This window comes from Sparus aurata, chromosome 14 (assembly GCF_900880675.1).
Source record: "Sparus aurata chromosome 14, fSpaAur1.1, whole genome shotgun sequence".
NCBI lineage: Eukaryota > Metazoa > Chordata > Actinopteri > Spariformes > Sparidae > Sparus > Sparus aurata.
Genome location: NC_044200.1, coordinates 21,192,770 through 21,215,411, shown reverse-complemented (window position 1 = coordinate 21,215,411; position 22,642 = coordinate 21,192,770). Strand labels below are relative to the sequence as shown.

Genomic DNA, 22,642 nt, shown 5'->3' with positions numbered 1-22,642 from the left:
AACCTGGGCTTTTTTTGTGAATGTACCCGAGTCAAACTTTAGTTTAAAAGCATATTTACGACGAACGTGCCACTTTTAATATTTACCGCATTTTTCGTTTTCGGTTCAAACTTACTGCTACGGACACTTTTACGACAGCATCAAAATCTCTATTTTTAAAACACTAAGAAGTCTCGACACAACGTGAAACTTTGCTCGTAGCATCACCAGGGTCTCTACACATGAACACGAGCATTGAGAACATTGTTTGTGTACACAGAGTTTATGAAAAAGAAGGTTTTTGAACAACTCACGTTAGCAGATGTGTTTTCCGAGAAGTATCGATCTCCGAATGTGACGTAACATGGAGGACAGTTAACGTGGTCTTCTGGCAACAACTATGCACGCGATATCTCACCGGACTTTTCCGGCTTTAGATTTTAGTATTGTTTCATATATTTTTAAAAGGGACAGTGTGTAATATATCAAGTATTTAGCGCCATCTAGCTGTGAGGTTCTACATTGCAACACTCCTTTGCTCACCCCTCCCGTTCTGAAGACGTCGGAGACGTTCCGGAAGCTACGGTGGCCCTGACGGACAAGAAACTCATTCTCAAAATATGGACTCTTTCCCAACAGCGTCGAGAATTTCTACTGATTCAAGTGATGAGGTAAAGATGTAGTTAGTTATTGAGGCTATAAAACTAGACTCAGTTCCGCAGTCAAGCTAGTTCTGAGCGAAAACACGTTTAGCCTTACTACGTAGTACCACGTAGTGCTTTGTGTCCCTCTCGGCAGTCCATAGTTTTTTTTAAAACCGGAAAGACATGGCGGCCTCCACAGAGCTTGCCCGTGCTATGTATATTTATATTCTTCGCTCAGGAGGATAAGTCAGATTGTTGGCAGAGGTAATTGTACACAAATGAGGACTTACTTATGAACAAAGACGTTGATTTGAGTTAATAAATTACTTAAATCGTTACACACTGTCTCTTTAACTTTAAGGTCAATATTCTTTTTCGCCAACGATTATATGGAACTGAGCTTTAGGAGCGTTCCACCTTAACTGTCCTCAAAGTTACATCACATTCAGAGATCGACACTTCTCAGAAAACACAACTGCTAACGTGAGTTGTCCAAAAACCTTCTTTTTAGTAAACTGTGTACACGAACAATGTTCTCAATGCTCGTGTTCATGTGTAGAGACCCTGGTGATGCTACGAGCAAAGTTTCATGTTGTGTCGAGCCTTCTTAGTGTTTTAAAAATAAAGATTTTGATGCTATCGTAAAAGCTCCCCTAGCACTCCCGTTGAAAATGAGTTTGACCTGAAAACGAGAATACGGTAAATCTTAAAAGTGCCTCTTTCAGCGTAAATATGCAACCTTGGCAACCTACACGAAGGTTTGACTCGGGTACATTCACATAAAGAACCTGGGTTGCATTTTGGTGAGAGTTTCACTTTAACACCCACCTACAATGCTGCAGACAGTTTAACAACCATTCACACCTGAGCTCACCTCACCATAGCAACCCACATGAAGGCTGGTTGGATCAACGTCAACTGACCCTAATAGCTCACAGGTTACCTTAACGACTGTGTAAGGACGCTCCCACACAGAGTTTAAAACCCTGCAACTCCCCCTCCAGTTAGTTAGAACTGAAGAAGGCGAAACGTCTTCAAGAAACTGAAACCAGTCCAGTTTCCTAGACTGAGCAGCTTCATCATGCTTTACATATTACTTTTAACTGCATAAACTCTACAGCTGCCCAGTTTAAAAGCTGGTTTCATACACACATCAGGTGCTCGCTTACACGAAATGCACTTTACCATACGTTGAATCATGCTTAAAAGAACGTTTTTACACATTACTGAGAAATCAAAACATATAAAATTCATAAGAAAACTGATTTTGTTGATGGGAAAATTAAAGTTTAGTGCGTTTATCGTGTTTGAACTCTGTCTGTAGCTGTGAAACGTGCGGTTACGCAAAAGAGGACTAAGGTCTCAAGCGAGTTTTCATCGAATCAGATAATCGAGTTACACAAACGTTTCAGAGTGGGTGACTGTGGTTTTACTGAAGGTACACCCTGAGTCCACCACAGACCAGCAGCAGATAGCAGCACATGTAAACTGCAGGTCCTTTTTTACTGCTGGGAGAAACCCTGAACAGGAGATAAATCAAGTTATTAATTGTTTTATGATGCTAATAAATGTCTGTTTGCATCAGTGAGATTATAAACACAGCAGTAATATAGACCTATATATCAATATCGAGTAATCTTAAGTATACAACGGATAATCAAGAAGGAGTTGCGCCGATTAACGTAATAATTCAGCGTCATTTACGTCATATTTTGTAAGTTACGGCTTCATGGGAGTTTTTCTCTGCCCACCTTTTTTTTAAATTTAGCCCTGCAGCCGTGTTTTGAGTTGATGTTTTTCAGTCTTTGTTTGCGCCACCCCCCCCCTGTGAAGTTTCAAAAATGAGAATAAAAGCCACCCAGAGACAGGAAGTGTGGTTACCTCCTCGTAACTTCAGGCACCGGAAGTTTTACTCCCCCCCTGCTTCAGCGCAGCAGGTTCAAAGCGCACCGGAGGCTGCAGCGCTGCACCAACGTTTCAATCTGTGTTGGTACGAGGAGGGTGTGTGTGGGCGTGACTGTGTGTGTGTGTGTGTGTGTGTGTGTGTGAGAAATTCAATATTATTGAAGATGTAGCATAAAAATATGGTATGTAAAAAAAAATAACTAATAACCAATCACTGCAATACAACTGGTCCAAAAGTAAGAATCACACAAGGAGGAGTTTGAGTCGTTAGCCGACATGATGAGCTTCACATTATGATTGTAATTAAACTGGATATAATGATCTTCAATGAGTCAGTACGAAAAGTCGACAAAGCTTATTAAATATTCTATTTGTATGAAAAGTTAAACAAGGCTACAGCTGTGTCCTGTTTTCATACCAACACAGCTGTAGCCTTGTTTAACTTGTTCTCAACATTGATTTGGTCACAAGTATTTAGGTCATAAACAAAAAAAAAAGACATTATTACCCATAATTCAACTTGCTATCAAGCAGACTAAATAACTTGAGTTTTGAACGTGGAACAACACACAACAGAAAAGGTGAAAGAGCCGTGTAAAGGGCAACACACACACACACACACACACACACACACACACACAAGTTGCTTTTTCTTTTTTTGTGGTGAAAAACAAAACACTTCAGCAGAAATAAGTCGCTTCCCACACACACGCTGTGTTAATAAATCTATGCAGAGTTAATAAGCGTGGGCAGGAAATTATTTTTTGATACAGCTGCAGATGTTCCAGCCTTCTAGATGTTTGAATATTTTCTGTTTTTATCTCTTGACAGTAGAAACGCGAGTAATAACGCTGTCCTCCTCATCAGAGCTGGAATGCTAACTAGCTGAGTTAGGAAGCCTCTCGTCGATGTGTCGACGCACATTTCCATAGTTCTTACATGAAACTGCTCCCGACACTGACGGTGGATTATCTCCAGTAAACAGGTCGTGATCTCTGTAAAGATTGCTGCTGAGTTTTTTTGGCGCTTTGATCACAGCAAGGCGAGCGTAATCCAGGGTTTACATTTATAAGCGCTTCATCCCAGCGCTCTACATTGAAATGCCAGTAATTTACAGCCGAAAAAAAATATATGTGGACAGAAGATTCAAAGGGCGTAAACTCCGGCAGCAGCTCTGAGCTTTGGCTTGACAGATACGTCAATACGAGCCTGAAACGTCGAAGGCAAAGGAGACATTCCCTCGGCTAGTTCGTTTTTGAAAAAACGAGCGAAAACAAATGTCCAAATTGGGCGCCGAGTTCATCGAGCGCCGTTATACTGGAGAGAAGTCAGACATCTCTACGGAGTAACAGCGCTAAAGTGACAGGAAAAATATATATTTTTGATTTTGGGGCGAACTGACCCTTTAAATTGAATATTATTATTACTATTTGGGTTTAAACGGAGCAGCTCTTTTCAAACTTTTTCAGACTTTCATTAGATTTTTAATAGCCGTTTCATGTTGGCACATTATCTTGGCTCAGTATAAATATTTCCGCCCTCTTAGTGTCGCCTACTTTGAATACTTCTGAGTCCATTCCTATAACACTGACCCCGGGTCAGCCAAGGTTTACAGTAAAGAAGGTGATGACGACCGTGGCAGCAAGTATTGCGAACTCAGGCGCACGCAGTCGTGATCTGCGTTTAGTGTTTCAGCTCTATTAATAGTCGCCTCCCAGCCTCCTCTTCTCCACCACCACTGGGACTGACACACACACACACACACACACACACACACACACACACTCCTGCAGGCCTCAAATATCACATCGACCGTCACCGAGCCGAGGATCGTGCCGTCCAAACTGCTGCAGTCGAGGCAGCACGACTGGTTTACTGTGTTATTTTTTGCGGTTGATCACACAAAGAGATTTTCTAAAAGATTATTCAGTTTTTATAAAAAAAAAAAAGGTGTTCAGAGTCTCTGCCAAGTGACAGCTGCTGTTTACAAGTCCTGGAGGTAAGGGTGGTTTTATTTCAGCTGCGTTCAGGTTCAGAGGGGCTGCTTTGTCGTCTTTTTTTTCCTGTACCTCACATGATAGACACTTTTGAATTAGATTTTTGTGTATGAAGAGATTTCTTGGTGTAGATTCAGTTTTAAGACCCGGCTGTCGCAGCCAGCTGGAGCTCACAAAGTTTAGAGTTTGCAGGGAATCTCGCTCAGCTCTTGTGGTTAACGGTGTCGAGGGTGATGAAATCTCTCTATCTCTCTCTCTTTTTCTTTGTCTCCGTCTCTTCCTCTCTCAGGTTGTTTAAAGGGCGGAAAACAGCCAACCTCATCTTCTGCTGCCTCCTCCTCCTCCTCCTCCTCCTCCTCCTCCTCCCCCGTCAGCCTATCTTTCCTCTGGAGGAAGAAGGGCCAGTCGGCGTGCGCTGCGGCGGAGGAAAGGTGGTGGTGGCTGAATCTCCCAAAAAATCTGAGATATCTCGTCTCCGCGCAAAGAAAGGGCATCGTCGCGAGGTTTCCTGGAGGTTGTTTTGGATTTGCGAGCGTAGAAACCTGCAGCCATGTCGCCTTTTCTGAGGATTGGGTTCTCCAAGTTTGAGATCGATCCGGGTCTGGCCTACCACGAAGAGGTGCTGAACGCGTACTGCGCTGTTCACATGAAGGAGGCCATCGATACAGGTCAGTGGCTACGCTAACGGCTAATCAGATCAGTGACTCTCGTGATTTAATTCAGAAAATGTCAGTTCACAGCGTCAAGAGGGCCACGGTGTCGTCTTCAAACGTCCAAAATTCATCTGTTAATGATATTAAACAGACGAAAGCAGCAAATCATCACATCCGAGGAGCCGAAACCAAAAGGATGTTTGTCTTTTTTGAATGAGTTCAAACCGAAACGACTGATCGGTTGTCAGACTTCTTTTCTGTGCATTAATGAATGAATGAATTAATTGTAATTTCACCAGACTTGGACAAATATCTCAGCATCAATTGGCTTTTATTGAGTATCTCTGTGTTTACATCGTGGAATTGATTTAAACTACGATTAAACAAGAAAGACTTTTCGGGCTGCAACCAATTTATTTTTCGGATGTTTCTCTAGATTCACTGATTGATTGTTTGGTTTGTAACATGTCAAAAAATAGTGAGAAATGTCCGTCTCAGATTGTGAAAGTCAAAGGAAGTGTCTGTATATGTCTTATGTCAAAACGAGACCAAAAGATATTTCGTTTGATGTGATACAAAGCAGAGAAAAGCAGGAAATCTGACAGGCTGAAAAGACCATTTGCAGCCATTTTTCTTCAACGAGAACTTCTTTAGCGATTATTTTTCTGTCAACAGCCTAATCGACTTGACTGTTAATCGTCGCAGCTGTAAAGACTTTAAACTTGATCTAATGGAGTATTTCGTCTCAACATCTATAAATACAGTATGCTTTAGTTGTGGTAACGCCATCATCCTGGGTTTAAGTGTCTCGCATTCGAGCTGTAAGTCGTTTTCACTTTATTATCGTGATCCAGAGGATTAAAGTAACATTACAGATGTTGACATGTTTCATTTAAACTGGCCGAACTCACTTTACAGCAGGTTCCTGATCCGCAGCGTATTAAAGACAGAAACGCACTGAAATGCAGAATAGAAACAAAAACAAAGCGAGCGGTTGAAGGTGTGTCCGTCCACACGATGGAGGTTTGTGCTCTTATGTAACATCTGATCTCAGTAGACGTATCAGAAATCAATGAGCAGCTAAAGCGGCAGAAGGAAGAACTTAGATGATCAATGAATAGATGGAGTCGGATTCATTGGTTTCATCTTTTGAAGTGATGGTTTCCTCCTTTTTTTTGACGTACATGATCGTTTTCTGATGATCTTTTTTCAGACTGTAGATAAATTCTACTCAGCATGTTTTGTTTTTATTTTTGGACATTTTAGATATAAACTGATTGATCAGTTATCGGAGGAAATGTTGAAAGGCATCGACATCTTTATGTAATTAATTAGCCAGTTGGAGAAGTTGTTGTTGTTGTTGGTGTCTGGGCTTTTTTCACTGTTGTGCATTTTCTTGACCAGCGTTCGCCAAAACTCCTCCTCCAAAATACCGTTTATTCCGTAGTGTGTCCGATATTTTTATGTAGGTCTGAAAACCTTGGAATGACACCTACGGGAGAGTGTTAGGGAGGAAGAATTTTCTTTTTTTTTCTTTTCAATATGGCACTTAATCAATATCATTTCCACCTCTTCCAGGCTTGTGTGGTTTTTCATTGTGCGAACAGTTCTTCAGCACTATCTCGTCAAAGTCCTGATCCTGGGAACGACACCGCGTTTGTGAGCTAAAACAGAAACAATTTAATTGTTGATAGCGCCGATTTTATTCATCTACGCGAGGCAGTTTGTCGCTGTTCGATGTCGTAAAAGGTTGACTTTGATCACGAAATGTTCATTTTATTCACGACATTTCAACCAGCAGTGAATGTTTGTTATCTTCAGCCTGAACTTATATTTTCTTGTCTTCCACCCTGTAAAATAAAACAGTTTTTATGGCAGCACAGTTAACTCTTAACGCAAACATCCAATATCATTCATACACATTTCTAACACTCCCTTGCACTTCTCTCCGCTCCACCGATAACATGAAGTCGTAACGCTTTAATTCCACTTCATGAAAGCTTTTACATTCACTCCTGTAAGCTCCATATGTTCGCTGGCTTCTTTTTCTCAGAGAGAAAAAAAGTAATTCCTCTGCAAAGCAGGAAGTGATGCACCGTATGCTCAGTTAGGCTACAGCAGTGGGTGTGTGGAATAAATATAGAAAAGTAGAAGTAGCTCGTCTTTGTGGGCTTTGTTAGGCAGTGCAGAATGACAAAACTATAACAGAGGTGTCGCGGATTCTCTTTAAGTATTTGTATAAAACCTGCCGACCGTATCGTCGTGGTAACCGCTGCTTATAAAGGCGATTAAAGGCCAAGTATACGCACTGTGCATGTATATATAGTGAAGTCCTGTCAGGGGATCTTAGGTATAGGATGGCAGGCTCCATATAACATGTTGACGACTGCGACAAAGATAGAATTGTAAATGTAAGAGGCTGCATTTCATCCTTCATTTTTGTTTTAAAAAAAAATTCATTGTGGTCGTTGATTCACGTTCATTGTCACAACTTTTTGGGAAACTTCCCACAGCGCGATAACAGACCGGGAGCAGATATCTCCGTCCTGCATCCGGCTATCTTTAACCGCGGCTGAGCATGAGTGCAGGATGGAGGCTAAAAACAGAGTGTCACTGAGGGGAAAGAGGAGGGTTCTTCTGATGTTTCTTTTTCCTCTGTAAAACCACAAGACCGGTCCCACCGAAGCCGCACAGAGAGGCCCTCTGCTGTGTGTGTCCATTTCGTTTACACTACACTGACTCACAGGAGGGAACAATGGCATTTAGTTTCATTTCACTTTAACACAGTTAAAAGCCGAGTGACGCCGACCTGAGAGAGAAAACCCTGCAGAACTGCATCACACAACGCTCTCATGTGCTGACACGACTTACTATTGAAAGTGCCATCACAAATGGAGCTGATTAAAGTGGAAAAATACTTAATTTTGCCTCAGTATCCCCCTTTAAACTGGTACAAAAATAGCTTGAGTGATGCCTGCTGGACACGTCGCTTACCGGGTTCGGGAAATTTAGAGCTGATGATGAGAAACTCCCCGGCTGACAAACAAAAAAAAAGGAGCTCACTGCGGGTGATTTCATCTTCAAGTCAAAGCGATGGAAAGCTTCAATAAACAGCTTTTCCTTTGAAGTCCTCCACAAAGTTAAAAGTGTTCGAGCTCTTTTAAAAGCGCAGCTCGTACGCAGGACTGCAGCTTTAAAGACAGGCAGGCAGGCGGTAGGTTTTTTTTTTTGCCGTCTTTGGCCAAAGATTCCATAATAACCCTCTCAGCATATTACAATTCGAGTCATCAAAGAGAAAAACAGACTTCTGCACCTCCTCTTGGCTGTGTTTGCAGGCTTTAGACAAATCTAGCCGCTCTGGTCTCTCGTGTCTGTGCTACAGAGGCTCCGGCCTTCATGGGTTCAGCCGATCAGAAACAAACTCCTCAAGGTTGTTTTCAACCAGGGACTCATTTGGGTTTTAAACTCATCGTTCTTGCCTTAGAGAGCCGAGATAATTGTGTTTTTCAAGTATCTTTTTTCCAAGAATTGCCTCAATTCATGGTAGAGATGCACCATCCACTTTTTTCTGGTTATGATTCGAGTCCGGAACCTGAATTCTGACGTGCAGAAATCATATATTAGTCTATTTGCCAGGAAATGTTGAGTACACCAAAGTTTTGTGTTAGAAATGTACAGTATGGGTTCCCAGCATTAAGAAACTGCCAGATGCTAACTTGCATATGTTTAGCAATTTTCATAATTAGCATTAATTAGCATTAATCGCCTATATGGGCAATATTTCAGGAACTGCTTGGCCAATTTGGACAATATTGGCGTGGTTTTAGGGGTTATTGAGGATGCTGAATCAATATCTGACATTTTCAAAATTCAACATGGCAGTTCAAAGCAAAAGTGGCCATATTTCAACTCCCGGTGGGACGATTTTGATGAATTTTGAGTCAATTTTGGATGAATTGAATGTTTTAGCTGAATCTATAAAAATAAATTGTAGGATATTTATGAGCACAATTATCCAAATGATGCAGAATATTTACATTTTGATTCACATAACGTGACACTGGAGATAACAAAGGCAAGTACCATATCAACATTCAAAATGGCAATTTAAACCAAAAGTGGCCATATTTCAACTCCCAGTGGGCCAATTTTGGTGAATTTTGAGTTGATTTTGAGGTTATCTATATGCTTAATACTTTGGACCTGCATTTCAGAATCAAGAGAGCACAATGTCATTGATATATATTGATACCAGTACAGTACAAGTCTGTCCTGACAGAGACCCTGTTATTTAAGTCTCCCTCGCAGATGTGATTGTTAAACTCCTGATGCTGATAAAGTTTGAAAGAAAAGGAAGACATTCAGTGTGGCTCATCAGATTTATCCTTATGTACTACAGTGCATATTCAGGCTGGATTACAAAGCTTCTGAAAGAGATACGATCGATCCAGAGCTCCGTTTGAACGCCTTAACTAAGCTAACTGTTAGCTACCAATGATATTTAACTAATGACACCATTGGCGTTACTTTGTCTGTCGCCGGGCACGAAATCTCCCAAGAAAATTCAAGCTGACAGTGATTCATTCAGTCTGGCGCCATTTCTACCTGCTTCCACGTCTCCATCAGAGACTAAATGAATGAGTTTGTGGTCCTAAAACCAGGAAATCAGTTTAGTTTATTTTATTGGTTTCAGTTAAATGTCTGGCAAAAGGTCTGTTGTTATAACAGGCTGAAGATAATTAACACGTTTTGTTCTACGGCGTAAAATACATCATTGAATGTACCACTGTTTAATTATCAGGCGCTTATGTGTTTTAAAACAGGCGGATGCTAACAAGTAGCTAAATGAGACTACAGAGGTTAATGCCGAACACAAAGATGCATCTACTCATTAGTCCGTCTTTACAGGCCGAATTCAGATACAACTATTCAGACTTTAACTTTAAACTTGTAGATTTAAACATATATATTCACTGTGTAGTGAGACACAGCAGCTGTGAAGTTTAAGTCATGTGACCGTGATTTCGTCTGTTTATTGTCTTTTAACAGGATTTGTTGACGATAAGAGTCCTTATAATTTTAATGTGCACATTGTCCTTATAATATAGGTCTTTTTTTTGTTTTGTTTGTCTGTAACTGCTCGTGCCACTGACTGTTAGCAGTTTCCTTTTTCTGCTTTGTTTATATCCGCCTGGTTTAACGGGGAATCTCGCTCGACGCCGGGTCACTGAACTCAAACAGCGGGCCATTCTTGGTTTACTTCCACTTTTATAATCCCATTCAAATGAGGCCAACTCGCGTGCTGAGACGAGTCTCTTCAGCTCAAATGCCGCTGATGGACCAGATGTTATTTCAGGTTCTTGTATGAAGAGCGACTGGCTTTAATGTCGCGTTTAAACACCTTTGATAAAACACCCTCGGTGCATGAAAAGAGGCAGATTCAAGCTCCTTCAAAGCAGCAGAGAGATGAGAGCACACCTAAGTCTAAATGCCACTTTGGGGCCTTTTCACAGAATGACACAGGAACTGACACCAAACACATCTCACCTCTCTGCTGCATAACCCTGCAAGGAAACTCTCAAAGTCTGATGCACCCCGAGTGTCTGCGGAGGGAACAGACATATTTTCCTCTCCGGGTGTTTTAATCGGCGCAGACGGCAGCTGCCAGAGCCGGTGATAGCAGATGAGCCGATGATGGAGGAGGCCGCAGGCAGATCACTTTGGGAGTAAAAAGGCTTAGCTGGCTTTATTGTTGAAGCGGCAGGATGGCATGTGGCTGTTATGTAAGTGGATATTTTGGAGGTTAACGCAGAGAAAAATGGGCAGATGTCACTTATAAAAGCCGGGAACGGTTTTTTTGTTTTTTGTGACACAAAAATCGCTCAACGATCGAGGTCTGCCCGTCAGGTGGACGCATTTTCAGATGGTTTATCCGACATCCTGCAGCGCAAACTAAAGAATGTTACCCAGATCTGAAACATCTAACAGCACGTCATGAAATTACCATATTTTAATGTAAAGGCATTACGCAACCCAGCTTTGAAATGACAGCTCGGGACTGTGAAAGAGCATCTAATCCCCCAGAGAGCGACACACTATACATTCATCCTATTTGCTCGGATTAGTTCCTGGTGTCGGTTTCCCTCGCTTGGCAGGAAACGTTCCCATCTTCCGGATGTTAATAATGACAACTTGTGAATTAAATCCCTAGAGGATGAAACTGGTGATATTCTATACAGTTGTTGTCGTCAACAAATGCCAGAAAAAGACTTGAAGCAAAAAACGCTCACCTGTCTGTAACGCTCAGCCCCGAGAAAAAAAATGTTGTAACTCTGAAGATTGAAACAGTGACGGTGGATGTGAGAACATCTGTCTGAAACGTCACCGGGGATGCCAGACAAAAAAATGAACTAGCTGGGTCATGATGACCTAATCACTATTAAGAGAGGAAGTAGTGGCTGTGGGTGCCCTCAGTGGATTCAAAACATAAACCGATCAAGGTCAGTATGCACTAACATTAGCGGCATTAAAATGACATCCTGCACACTTTGAAGTTAAGTTGTCTCAGGCAGCTTCTGTCATCGCTGCGTCCTCGCCTAGCGTTTTCTCTCGCTTCTGAATCGAGGTTGCAGTGAGGTCGATATCACACGAATCTTATCTATGACCTGAAGTTTCATAAACAGGTCCCTTCAGCCTTTATCCATCAAGTAATTGTGTTAAATATATTCTGTCCCACTGTAGAAGAATCTCTGACGCGAAAAACTCAGTTTGGTTTGGTAAATCTGTCCCGAGTAAACCCTCCGATCGCACAAATGAATAAAGGACCTCTGATAATATATATGCTTCAGGTTTTCACTGATCCATCGTCAGTGGCAAGACTTTCCACCCACTTCCTTGCAGCTCTTTTCCTTTTTCCTAACAGCATTTTAAAGTGATCTATCAAGACACAAATATCCAGTGGTGCACAACATGTTCCACGAGGGCAGAATGAGTTGGAGCTTTTGTTTACTTTCATTATAATAATATCAGTCTGCCTGGCACACGTGTTAGAGATATTATCAATGTATTATTGACATCTGGTTAGCACGAGATCAGACTCTTTGAGTGCCGTCAGTGGATTAGGATCGACGGGTCTTCCCAGGATGTCTGATCACAACCCAAAACATCATCTGAAAGTTGATTATTAAGCTCATTGATCTACGACACAGGGGAATAACTGACATCAGGCTTTGGCGACGCAAACCGCTGTAAATAGGAACATGTGTGGTTGGATTTGGTCTTTTTAAGAAATTTGTTGACCATAAAGGAAACACAGAATCATTCTTTGACTGCCAGTAACACGGACATGTTTAACTTGCTGACGCACAGGACTTCTAGGCATTGACCTGAAAGTCAAAGGGAAGTTGGCCATCAATGCTTTATTTTCATCTCATTTCCTGTCTGTTATAGACAAAAGGTCAAAGTCAAGAGCAGGCCAGTGAAGAGGTGTCTTATTTTTGTTGTTTTTGTTCTTTCAGAAAAGGGCCAAGTGTACAAGCAGAAGAAGCCCACCATGTACCCGCCGTGGAGCACCACGTTCGACGCCCACATCCACCGCGGTCGCATCATGCACGTGATGGTGAAGGACCGGACGGCCGAGCTGAAGTCAGAGACCACGGTGGCTCTGGACTCGCTGGCAACACAGTGCAAGAAGGAGAACGGCAAGCTGGAAATTTGGGTTAGTGCAGTGGGACCGGTGTGTGTGTGTGTGTGCATGTGTGTGTGTGTGTGTGTGTGTGTGTGTGTACTCTCGGACCAGCTGTTTGGCTGTTTCAGCAAAAAATCCAGATGGGCTGGCTTACTTTTGGGTCAAAATATCAAATGTTTAAAGTGGTAATCCACCTTTTAATCATTAAAAAGAGAGACAGAGCAGCGTCTGTCTGTGGTGCCGAGCGTCGTCACCTTGTCTGCACAGAAAACGACCTGCGAGGCGTTTTCCTCAGACATTTTCATTTTAGCAGGAAACGGCACAGGTGTAATTAATTAACATCTCCGCTGGCCGTGTCCCACGCACAACAGCCTGGAACGAACTGGAATGAAGCCACTGCTGATGTTGTTTATTAACCACACCTGTGCTGCTGTCCTGCGACATTACATGTCAAAAATTCTGCAGTGAAAAGGTTCATACGGTGTCCTTGAGGGCAACACAGGGTACGAGAACTTTTAGTCCCAGGAACGACTCTTCAGGGGACTGAAAGGTTCCTTTAGCATTAGGGCTGGGTATCACCAGGTACCTCGCAATACGATACTATCACGATATTTTGCCCACGATAACGATAATATCACGATACAGCGATTCTGCGATAATCGATATATTGCAAAAATGTCATCCACGATACATCACGATATATGTGTCACTGAAGAAATTCAGAATTTATTGACTGCACTGAATCCATTTCACAGGAATTACAAAACATTGTCGATCAATTTCACATGAATGACAGCCGAGTAAACAAAGAGTGTATTGCACAGTGACTGTTCTTAACACACATACTGACTACTATCATTATCTATCATTAAATATCTATATGTGTGGGTTTCAGAGCTACTTAAACCATTTTTTTAATTTTATTTGGGTGTATACCTATGTTTGACTAAAGATAAAGCTGTCCTCCGAAGAGGGGTGGTGGTGGGCCGAAAAAAAAAAAAAATGTAAAAAAAAATATTTTTTTATTTTTTTATTTTTACATTTTTAAATATCGATATTTGGCACCAGTGTATCGATAACGTACCTCAAGACGATATATCGTAGAATCGATATTTTGGCACACCCCTATTTAGCATGTTGGTTTAAAGACTCGTTGAGATTTAGCAAATGTATCTACTGAGGAATGAAAAAGCAATGGTTGTTTTAACTCTTTACAAAAATACAGCCTGGTTTTCATCGTCAGTTCATCATTTAATTGCGGCTGCAGGTTTTAAAAAATAGTGGCTGAATAGAAATGTTGTGAGTGCGTGAACCAAATTTTGATTTTGAGCGTCCAAAGTTCCTGTAATTTTGTAAAGTGCTCTCCCCAAAATACACGGGGGGAAATAATCTGCCTGTAATTTAACTTTTCATGTTTTCTCCTGTATTGTAGAAGAAGTTATGTTGTCTCATTAACTTGAAACTCTACATTAACGTTTTCTGAACAACTAACGAGCGACTGCATAACAGAATCTTGTGTGTTTAATCACAATAAAATCAGCCAGTTGGGGTTTCATTTTTAGAGCAAAATGAGTAAGAAGTTATGATGAGAAAACTGTAAAGTTTACTTCTTTTTTCAGTGTTAAATTTGTTATACTTTAATGACCCTTGTGAGCAAGAATGATTCATTTTAGAGTTGTTTTTTGACTTTATGCAAAAGATCTTGTAGCCAGAATAAATGTTCACAATGTATTTTTCTGCACAACCACATATATGTCAAAACTTTACATTTCTTTAGGTTTAATTTTATATTTTAAGTTGTGACAATGCTGTGCATAAGAACCACTTGGTCAGGGTTACGAAAAGGATGATGCAGCCTTGTCGTCTGTCACTCCTTCACCTCCAGACATGACAGTCAGGTCACAAACACGTGATATGAACACGACATGACACGTTTTGTGGAAACGTCACTATGATACGTAGCCACAAGATGTGAACATATCAGCGGTTTGCAACTGGTGACACATGTGATCCGCCCTCCCTCTCTATTGTACATCATCAGAAAAAATGCCCCAGAAATACTTGAGTTCCTTGAAATCCAGGTTATGGAGGAACATCACTGCTCAGGCTAATTACCCAGCCCTCCGTCGAGTTTATTTTTAACTAATTAGAGATTAAAAACGGATCACATCTTCCGTGAGTCTCAGCGTTGAGTGACACCAGAGGCTTCATGCCAACTGTCTCTGATACCAGACGAAGAATCGAACAAACGCACGAAGAAGAACGAGTCAAATCAAATCTGTGTGTTTGTACGTGCCAGACTGTCAAACAGCATTACGTACACTGTCTGTCTATTTCCCAGTACATCATGATGATGCCACATCCTTCCCTTTTTTCGTTTTGAATGATTTTCTCACGAATTACTCTTTTCCTAAATAGTTACCTCTCCTTTTTGTTTCTTTTTGTCTCAGCTGGACTTGAAGCCGCAAGGACGTCTGAAGATGGAGGCTCGGTATTATCTGGAGAAATGCGGTGAGCGCTTCAAACCTAACTCTCTACTACTACTCGTGTGTTTTTCCAATGAGCTTTAATCGTCTCCCGGCCTTAATGATATTCTCTCTAACTAAAAACAAGACAAAAATAGTCCCTGGCTCGTGTGGATGTGTGTGCGCTTTGTGTTAGGTCGCTCTGCCGTGACATTAACGCCGCGCCAAGAAGCCGCTAAACGCTAATAGGAAGAAGTCATCTGTTGTGTCTTTAAATAGAGCCAGCAAACAGGAAATCAGTGCTCAGAACAACAGGTGTCACAGAGTCTCTGTGTGACAATTTGATTAGTGCAACTTCCTCCTGAACTACATTCAAACACACACTCATACTGTAAAAGGTGCAGCTCGTATACCTGTAATGAACTGCGGCTTCACCGACTGATGATCTCATGACTTCCATTAATTTTTACGTGAGGAGCAGGAATAGTTAGTTTCTTTCCAAGAGGAGAAGCTCAACAGCTGTTCTGGGATCAGTGTCGGGGGGGGGGGGGAGTGACCTCGATCTATTTCTTGGCTTTCAGCAGCTGCTCTTATTGACTCTGCACAGCTTCCTGAATGATTTCTTCACAGGGAGGTTTCCAGATTTGGTAACATTGTACTTGCACAGAGTTCATGGATTTAAAGGAGTTATTCGTAGGAAAAAATAGATTTTTGAGTTTCACTTCCAACATGTTAAAAACGGACGCTATGGGACTCTGTAAATGGGCGTAATTGGGTTGAATTGGCATAATTTTGAACTGATAGAGCCAGAATAGCTGCTACCTCCTGCCTGTTGTTTTTACCACTAGAAGTCTGATGATGTCATGTGGCAGTGGGGGATCATGGGAGTTGTTGTCTTCGTTGTTATATACTTCTCGTCACACGATAGTCCCCTTTTACATATGAACTCTGGACGATATCCAGAGAAACAGATCTGGCGATAGGGTTAGAAATACTCTGTATGGTTTGGGCGAGAGGTGGCGCCTGGGTAGGAGCATGCAGGATGCAGGATATGACGCAATAGGTACGCTGTGAAAACGTCAGCGTGCACACCTGGACCTGACTGACGATTTCAGCGTCTGTCCGAAGCGCCAGAAGTTTGGGAAACTCTTCATCCGACCAGTTCACACACATTTTCTCTTTCTTCGTCACTGTCGTGTAGCATGACTCTTCTTCTTCTTCGCCCTCAGATACATGTATTCTTCTGGTTAGGTCTGTGGTTTCTAGTTCTGGTAAACACAGGTGTTCAAGTTCAAGTTATCAGTACCCAGAGGTAGATTTTGTTTGCAGTCGTAGAGTCCTCATATACACGTATGGGAAAACATAGAGACACAATCACACATCATCCAACTTAGGACAGTTAAAAGTTTTACAAAGTTCTTACAGGTCCAGGTCAGGTTTAGGTTGTAAAAACAGACATAATGGGTAAAATATAAAATAGATAAGTCAAATAAAATAAATACAGCAGTGAGTAAATAAGTAAAAGCAGCAAAAATTCATCATTTGTGCAACATAAAGTTCTTGCGCAAAGGTGTTAGCTACGATACCAATTAAGAATCGGGTCAAACAGAGTCAAGGTGCTGCTACAGAAAGTTTCCACTACACTAAATGGAGCGGAACCTTAATTAATTGTCATTAATAATCTGTGTTTACCTATCTACATGCACGTCATTGACACACCTGCAAGCTCGATGTGAATTCATGGGAAAGGGAAACAATGCAGACATGTGTGTAGACATGCAGCTCCTCTGTGCAACTTCCCTCCTCACTCTGATGTATTATCTCGTGTTTCCGGGGAAGTTATAGTGACAGGTGACCAAATGAAACACACCGTCACCTTGAATAGGGTTTGAATTATGTTCATGTAAAGCTTAGAGCTGCATCTGCTAACTCCTGAAGCATTTATGCAAGACTGCAATAATGGCGCTGCAACAAAGTAGACTGACTCACATACAGGATGTTAAATAATAACTCTTGGTCAAAGTGAAACTTTGATGTTGGTTAGTAACACTTCTCCATCCACAAAAGGTGAGAAATAATCGAGGCGTGAAATCTTCCTGGCAGTCAGCAATCAGGAAACAAAGCTGAGCTCGACAACAATGCATGTCCTCTGAATCGGTTTTCTGTTTTAATTGTAGTTCGTACGATTTTGTTTCAGACGCCGCAGGTCAGACTGAAGGAGAACAAGAGTCGGAACCGGAGCGAGAGGGTCTGTTCGCCCTCCACCAGCGGCGAGGCGCCATCAAACAGGCCAAAATCCACATCGTCAAGTGTCACGAGTTCAGCGCCACGTTCTTCCCTCAGCCGACCTTCTGCTCCGTCTGCAAAGAGTTCGTCTGGTACGCAACAAAAACCGAGACATGGCAGATCCGCCTCATCGTCCTTTTCTTCATTATCATACGAATCATTACACGTGTTTTTTATCCACCACAGGGGTCTCAACAAGCAGGGCTACCAGTGCAGACGTGAGTGTCACATTAGTCTCCACCGACATCACGGAGGATTTAAATCACTGCTTTGTCCTCCTCATTCCTCACTGTGTCGTCTTTGTGTCTGTCAGAGTGCAACGCGGCCATTCACAAAAAATGCATCGACAAAGTCATCGCCAAATGCACCGGGTCAGCCATCAACAGCAAGGAAACGATGGTGAGTGTGTCACTGTTTCCTATTAATGCCACAGCAGCTGATGCAGCATGTGTAAGAGGTTTGTAAACTTGTGGTTATGATGCTTACTAATCAAGAAGTCGCCTCGCGTCGCGTCGCAGCAGACGTTCTTTGTCTCATTCGGCCGCTTTTATCTTCTCGCTCTCGTTTCACTTCCTCCTCAACCGGTCGAGTTCACATGAAACCAAAAGAGAATACAAAACCTCATGTTGTAGCGCAAAGTGTACAAGGAGAGGATTGGAGACAGGAAGTGTTTCTACTACTCCCGCTCGAGGCTTTGTCTGCGCTTAAAGGGACAGTCCACCACAAAATGAGCCATACATACTCATCTTCTTACCTGTAGTGCTAGATATCCAGATTGTCTAGATTGTTTTGGTGTAAGTTTGAATTTACAGACTAGATGGCACTCGGAGGTGACTTATTGGAATCAGTTATCGGTAAAGCCTGCAAAAATGTTAATAATTACATAAAACGGAAAAAAAGAAGCAACAAATCCTCACAAAGCTGGAACCACAACACACCTGGAACACTTCCAGGCTTCCTCCAGCCGATAAATAATTATTTAAATGTTTCGATTGGCCTTTAAATGCAAAAAACGTACATTACAACAACTGACTGACATCCATAAGAAGTACATTAAGATAAAGACTAAAGAGCTGAACAGTGAGGTTCCGGAAGTGAAAATGCCGTTCATATTCTAAATAGAGGATTTTTATTATTGGCCATAATGTCGTAACCATCCACAGTAGACTAACCACGAGTTATGAGATTGTGAAACGATGATATATGATCCTGTAGAAGCCACAAGTCTGTATGATATCAACCTTGTTTTAAGAAAAACATGTTTTATTCGCGATGTCACGGAAAAGTACGACACTACCCACAATCCTATAGTGTAACAGCGACGTATCTGATTGGTGGAGCTCGCTGTTACCATGGAAATGTTTACCGAACCCGCGAATTTCATGTTAGCTAGTTACTGCTAACACTGAACTCTACGATCGTTTACAACAGAGCGGCCATGATTTCACTTTCTGACCTGCTGCGTTTATTTAGAGGTGAGGAGAAAAGTTTCGAAAGGGTTCACCCGAACATAAAATTTGCGGGTTCGGTAAACATTTCCATGGTAACAGCGAGCTCCGCCAATCAGAGACGTCGCTGTTACATTCACAATGGTTTATGGGATGAGTAGTTCATTTACTCCTAAGATAATTTTGTACACAGTCTTGTACCTTTGCTTTTCTCTCCGTTTTCCAACATTTTTTTGCGCCAAATTAAATGTTTTATGGTCACGATTCATCTGCTAGCTGATTGGCTTGGTTCCAGGCCTAAAACTCTTTATATAAGGATTTTATGAAACGTCAAAGGAGTAAATGAATGGCAAATTCACTTCCGGAACCGGAGCCGTTAAAAAAGTGGGCGGTCACTGTTGAGCTCCATTGAGCCTGACTGATTCTCAAACATCGGGGCTGATGCAGATCCAAATATTCAGAGTAGAAACTTCAGATATCAATATATTGACCGATATATTACAAATCTTTTTGTAATGATCCCTCAGAAATATCAAACACCTCGAGATGAAAAATGAAGGCAGAGTGTTTCATAGTTTAACTTTCAATTTCATACGTCCAAACATCTTTTTATAAACGCCAATACAAATATATGTGCAAACGGATAATATCCGCCAACCAGTAATCCACTGTCTCCAAAACTCTGCATCCCACATCAAAACAAACTATTTTTACTTTAACCTTTAACCGGGCCTTAATGATAAGCTGTATGATGTGTGATGTGTGTTTCAGATCCACAAGGAGCGCTTCAAGATCGACATGCCTCACAGGTTTAAAGTCTACAACTACAAGAGTCCGACCTTCTGTGAACACTGTGGCACTCTGCTGTGGGGGCTCGCCAAGCAGGGGCTCAAATGTGAGGGTGAGGGGCTGGAGTTTTATCATTTCTGTGGTATTTACTTCACTTGTTGAAGTCGAGAAACTGGAGCTTGTACACGCTGACTGACTTGTTTTATGTTAACCCAGTCGATGTCTCCAATTTAATGCTGAGAGCCGTAAAGAAACTTTTGCTCTTTTTGCCACGAAGCAAAAGTTGAACGATGTTGTTTCTGGATTGACGTAGCTGGAGGTGACTGTGTGAAGTCATTAGATAAAAACAGCTTCAAACAACCAGTATAAAAGCAAATATTTTGGATCCAGCACCCTGTATAACACAAAACAGCACCGTTTCATGAGATAAACATCAGATATTTAAAAAATTTGTCTCAAAGAGCTTTAAAATCTTCATCATTAGAGCCTCAGTTCAGATTTGAAACAACGTAAAACTTTTCAAATTACAAGAAATCAAGAAACCAGAGAGGAAAATGTGCGAGACAAGGCAGAGCACACACAGAGGTCAGGTTTAACGAAACTCAAGTGCTAGAAACGTTTTCTCAGCCTGTAACGGAACATTTAATCCTTCAGTTTCAGAATCACCGAGGGCAACAATTATTTAGTCTCCGGCATGACATGATATATTCCCAGCAGCTGTCACAACAGTATTTCCCATCAGGAACACACAGTGCAGCTGTCACAGCAGCTGGAAGGAGCAGCGTTCAGTGTCAAAGTAAACCGAGTCTGATAGGAGACGAAACACTGCTGCAGTCAGTGTGTGCGAGGCGTTGATCTTCAGCTAGTGGGTGTACGTGACGTTACTGGTACGTCCTCTATGTGAAGATAAAACAACACTAAAAGAGAAAAAAGTTCTGTTTCTCAAATCTGTCCCGAGTAAACCCTCTTCACAGACAAATCAAAAAAGGATCTCTGACAAACCCAACAGCTTCAAAACTGTGTTCTCAAATGTCATGTTTTTATCACACATGATGAAGTTTGGTAACGCTTTGTTTTCTGCGCAGAATGCAGCATGAACGTTCATCATAAGTGCGAGAAGAAAGTGGCCAACCTCTGCGGGGTGAACCAGAAGCTGATGGCTGAAGCTCTCGCAATCATCGAGAGCAAACAGCAGGTCAGACCGACAAACCTCCGTTCTCTCCAAATATTAAGAAAGTGCTTTAACCTTTAATATGTCGAGCTTTTACCTGTGAACAGCACGTTTAAGAGAGTTTTATTGATGTCTTCTGTTTCCTGATGAGGGATTTTAAGTCTCTCAAGATGTTTTCAAAAGATTTTTAAGCTTTTGGTGGTGCTACCTTTTACCTTCAGGCGCGATGCGTCAGAGAATCAGACATTATTGGTCGAGAGGGTCCAGTCACAGTTAGCCAACCGGGAATGGTGCGAGCTCCGTCTGGGTTAGTGACGGGTCTAACAACCACAGCTACACCTGCAAACAAAGGTACACAACCTCGATGATCTTCATCCTCAACAAGCCTCTCACTACTTCTTGACGTTTACTTCTTTTCTTTTTAAATATTGGGCATCAATTTCCTGGTTCCTGCTTCCTAACCGACCTGCCTCCTCCTCCTGCAGAGCCACAGGGTGTTTCATGGGACGGACCGGGTGGCGTCAGCAGGTCGCTCGCTGAGGAGGTGTCGGATGAAGAGCCTCTGTACGCCGTTCCCAAGAAGGATCACCACCACCACCCCAAATTCACCGTTGATGACTTCGTCCTGCACAAGATGCTCGGGAAGGGCAGCTTCGGAAAGGTACGCACAAGAAGTGGTCTAATGAAAAGAAGAGAAGAACAAGATATACATCAGAACTGAGCAAAACATAACTCAAATTAGCAACTACGTCATTTCCCTTTTGAAATTCTCCATTATAACTCAAAATTGTATCTTATTAGATTCTAATCTGCACGACTGAAAGCCTTTTTCAGATCGAGCTACAACGATGAGTAACTTTTTAAGAAACAAACTCAAAATTCTCTAATTAAAGCGTCCTAAATGTGTTTCTTTCAACCTCTGTGACAGTAAATTAAATATTTTTGGGACATCTGCGGACATCATCTTAAGCATTTCGTAGACACTAAACATGCCAACAAGTGTGGCACGCACTGGGAATTTACAGTATCCGTTTATCTGCATCATCTGTTAAAATCTTCAGGAAATGTCTTTTTCCATCACAGCCCTAAAAGCACATAGCATGTCTTGTGGTCTGTTGTTCGTGCAGCCAGTTCACACAGAAAAACCACTGAGCTCTTGGTGTTTTGAGGTCGGTGATTGCAATCTGTTGTTTACTGTGTTTCCAGGTGTTTTTAGCCGAGCTGAAGAAAAGCGGGCAGTTCTACGCGGTGAAGGCTCTGAAGAAAGACGTGGTGCTGATGGACGACGACGTGGAGTGCACCATGGTGGAGAGGAGGGTCCTGTCTTTAGCCTGGGAAAACCCTTTCCTCACACACCTTTACTGCACCTTCCAGACAAAGGTAATGACCACGCACACGCTCAGAAATCATCTGCGGACATTCGCGCCGAGCTCTGACCTCTGACCTCTCTGCATGTCCGTGTCCAGGAGAACCTGTTCTTCGTGATGGAGTATCTGAATGGAGGAGATCTCATGTTCCACATCCAGAACTGCCACAAGTTTGACACGCACAGAGCCACGTATGTATTCCCGCCAAACGGCACAACATCCAACATGCCGAACACCGTCGCTTCCTTCTT

The 22,642-nt window shown here is 42.0% G+C and overlaps 1 protein-coding gene across 2 annotated transcripts in view; it reads left to right on the top strand.

Moving 5' to 3' along the window:
- Nucleotides 1–22,642, top strand: part of prkcq (protein kinase C, theta) — a 28,762-nt gene that overhangs the window by 3,516 nt on the left and 2,604 nt on the right. The window contains exons 1-13 of one of the 2 annotated variants that reach the window (XM_030440410.1): nucleotides 4,345–4,527; nucleotides 4,815–5,193; nucleotides 12,696–12,895; nucleotides 15,316–15,376; nucleotides 17,528–17,708; nucleotides 17,803–17,834; nucleotides 17,930–18,015; nucleotides 19,836–19,965; nucleotides 20,939–21,048; nucleotides 21,246–21,375; nucleotides 21,510–21,685; nucleotides 22,231–22,404; nucleotides 22,491–22,582. In XM_030440410.1, coding sequence (XP_030296270.1) covers nucleotides 5,076–5,193; nucleotides 12,696–12,895; nucleotides 15,316–15,376; nucleotides 17,528–17,708; nucleotides 17,803–17,834; nucleotides 17,930–18,015; nucleotides 19,836–19,965; nucleotides 20,939–21,048; nucleotides 21,246–21,375; nucleotides 21,510–21,685; nucleotides 22,231–22,404; nucleotides 22,491–22,582 — 1,490 coding nt within the window. In that variant the 5' untranslated portion in view covers nucleotides 4,345–4,527; nucleotides 4,815–5,075. Of the gene's footprint in view, nucleotides 1–4,344; nucleotides 4,528–4,814; nucleotides 5,194–12,695; nucleotides 12,896–15,315; nucleotides 15,377–17,527; nucleotides 17,709–17,802; nucleotides 17,835–17,929; nucleotides 18,016–19,835; nucleotides 19,966–20,938; nucleotides 21,049–21,245; nucleotides 21,376–21,509; nucleotides 21,686–22,230; nucleotides 22,405–22,490; nucleotides 22,583–22,642 lie in introns of those variants that run through there. The other variant, XM_030440409.1, reaches the window with a different exon arrangement.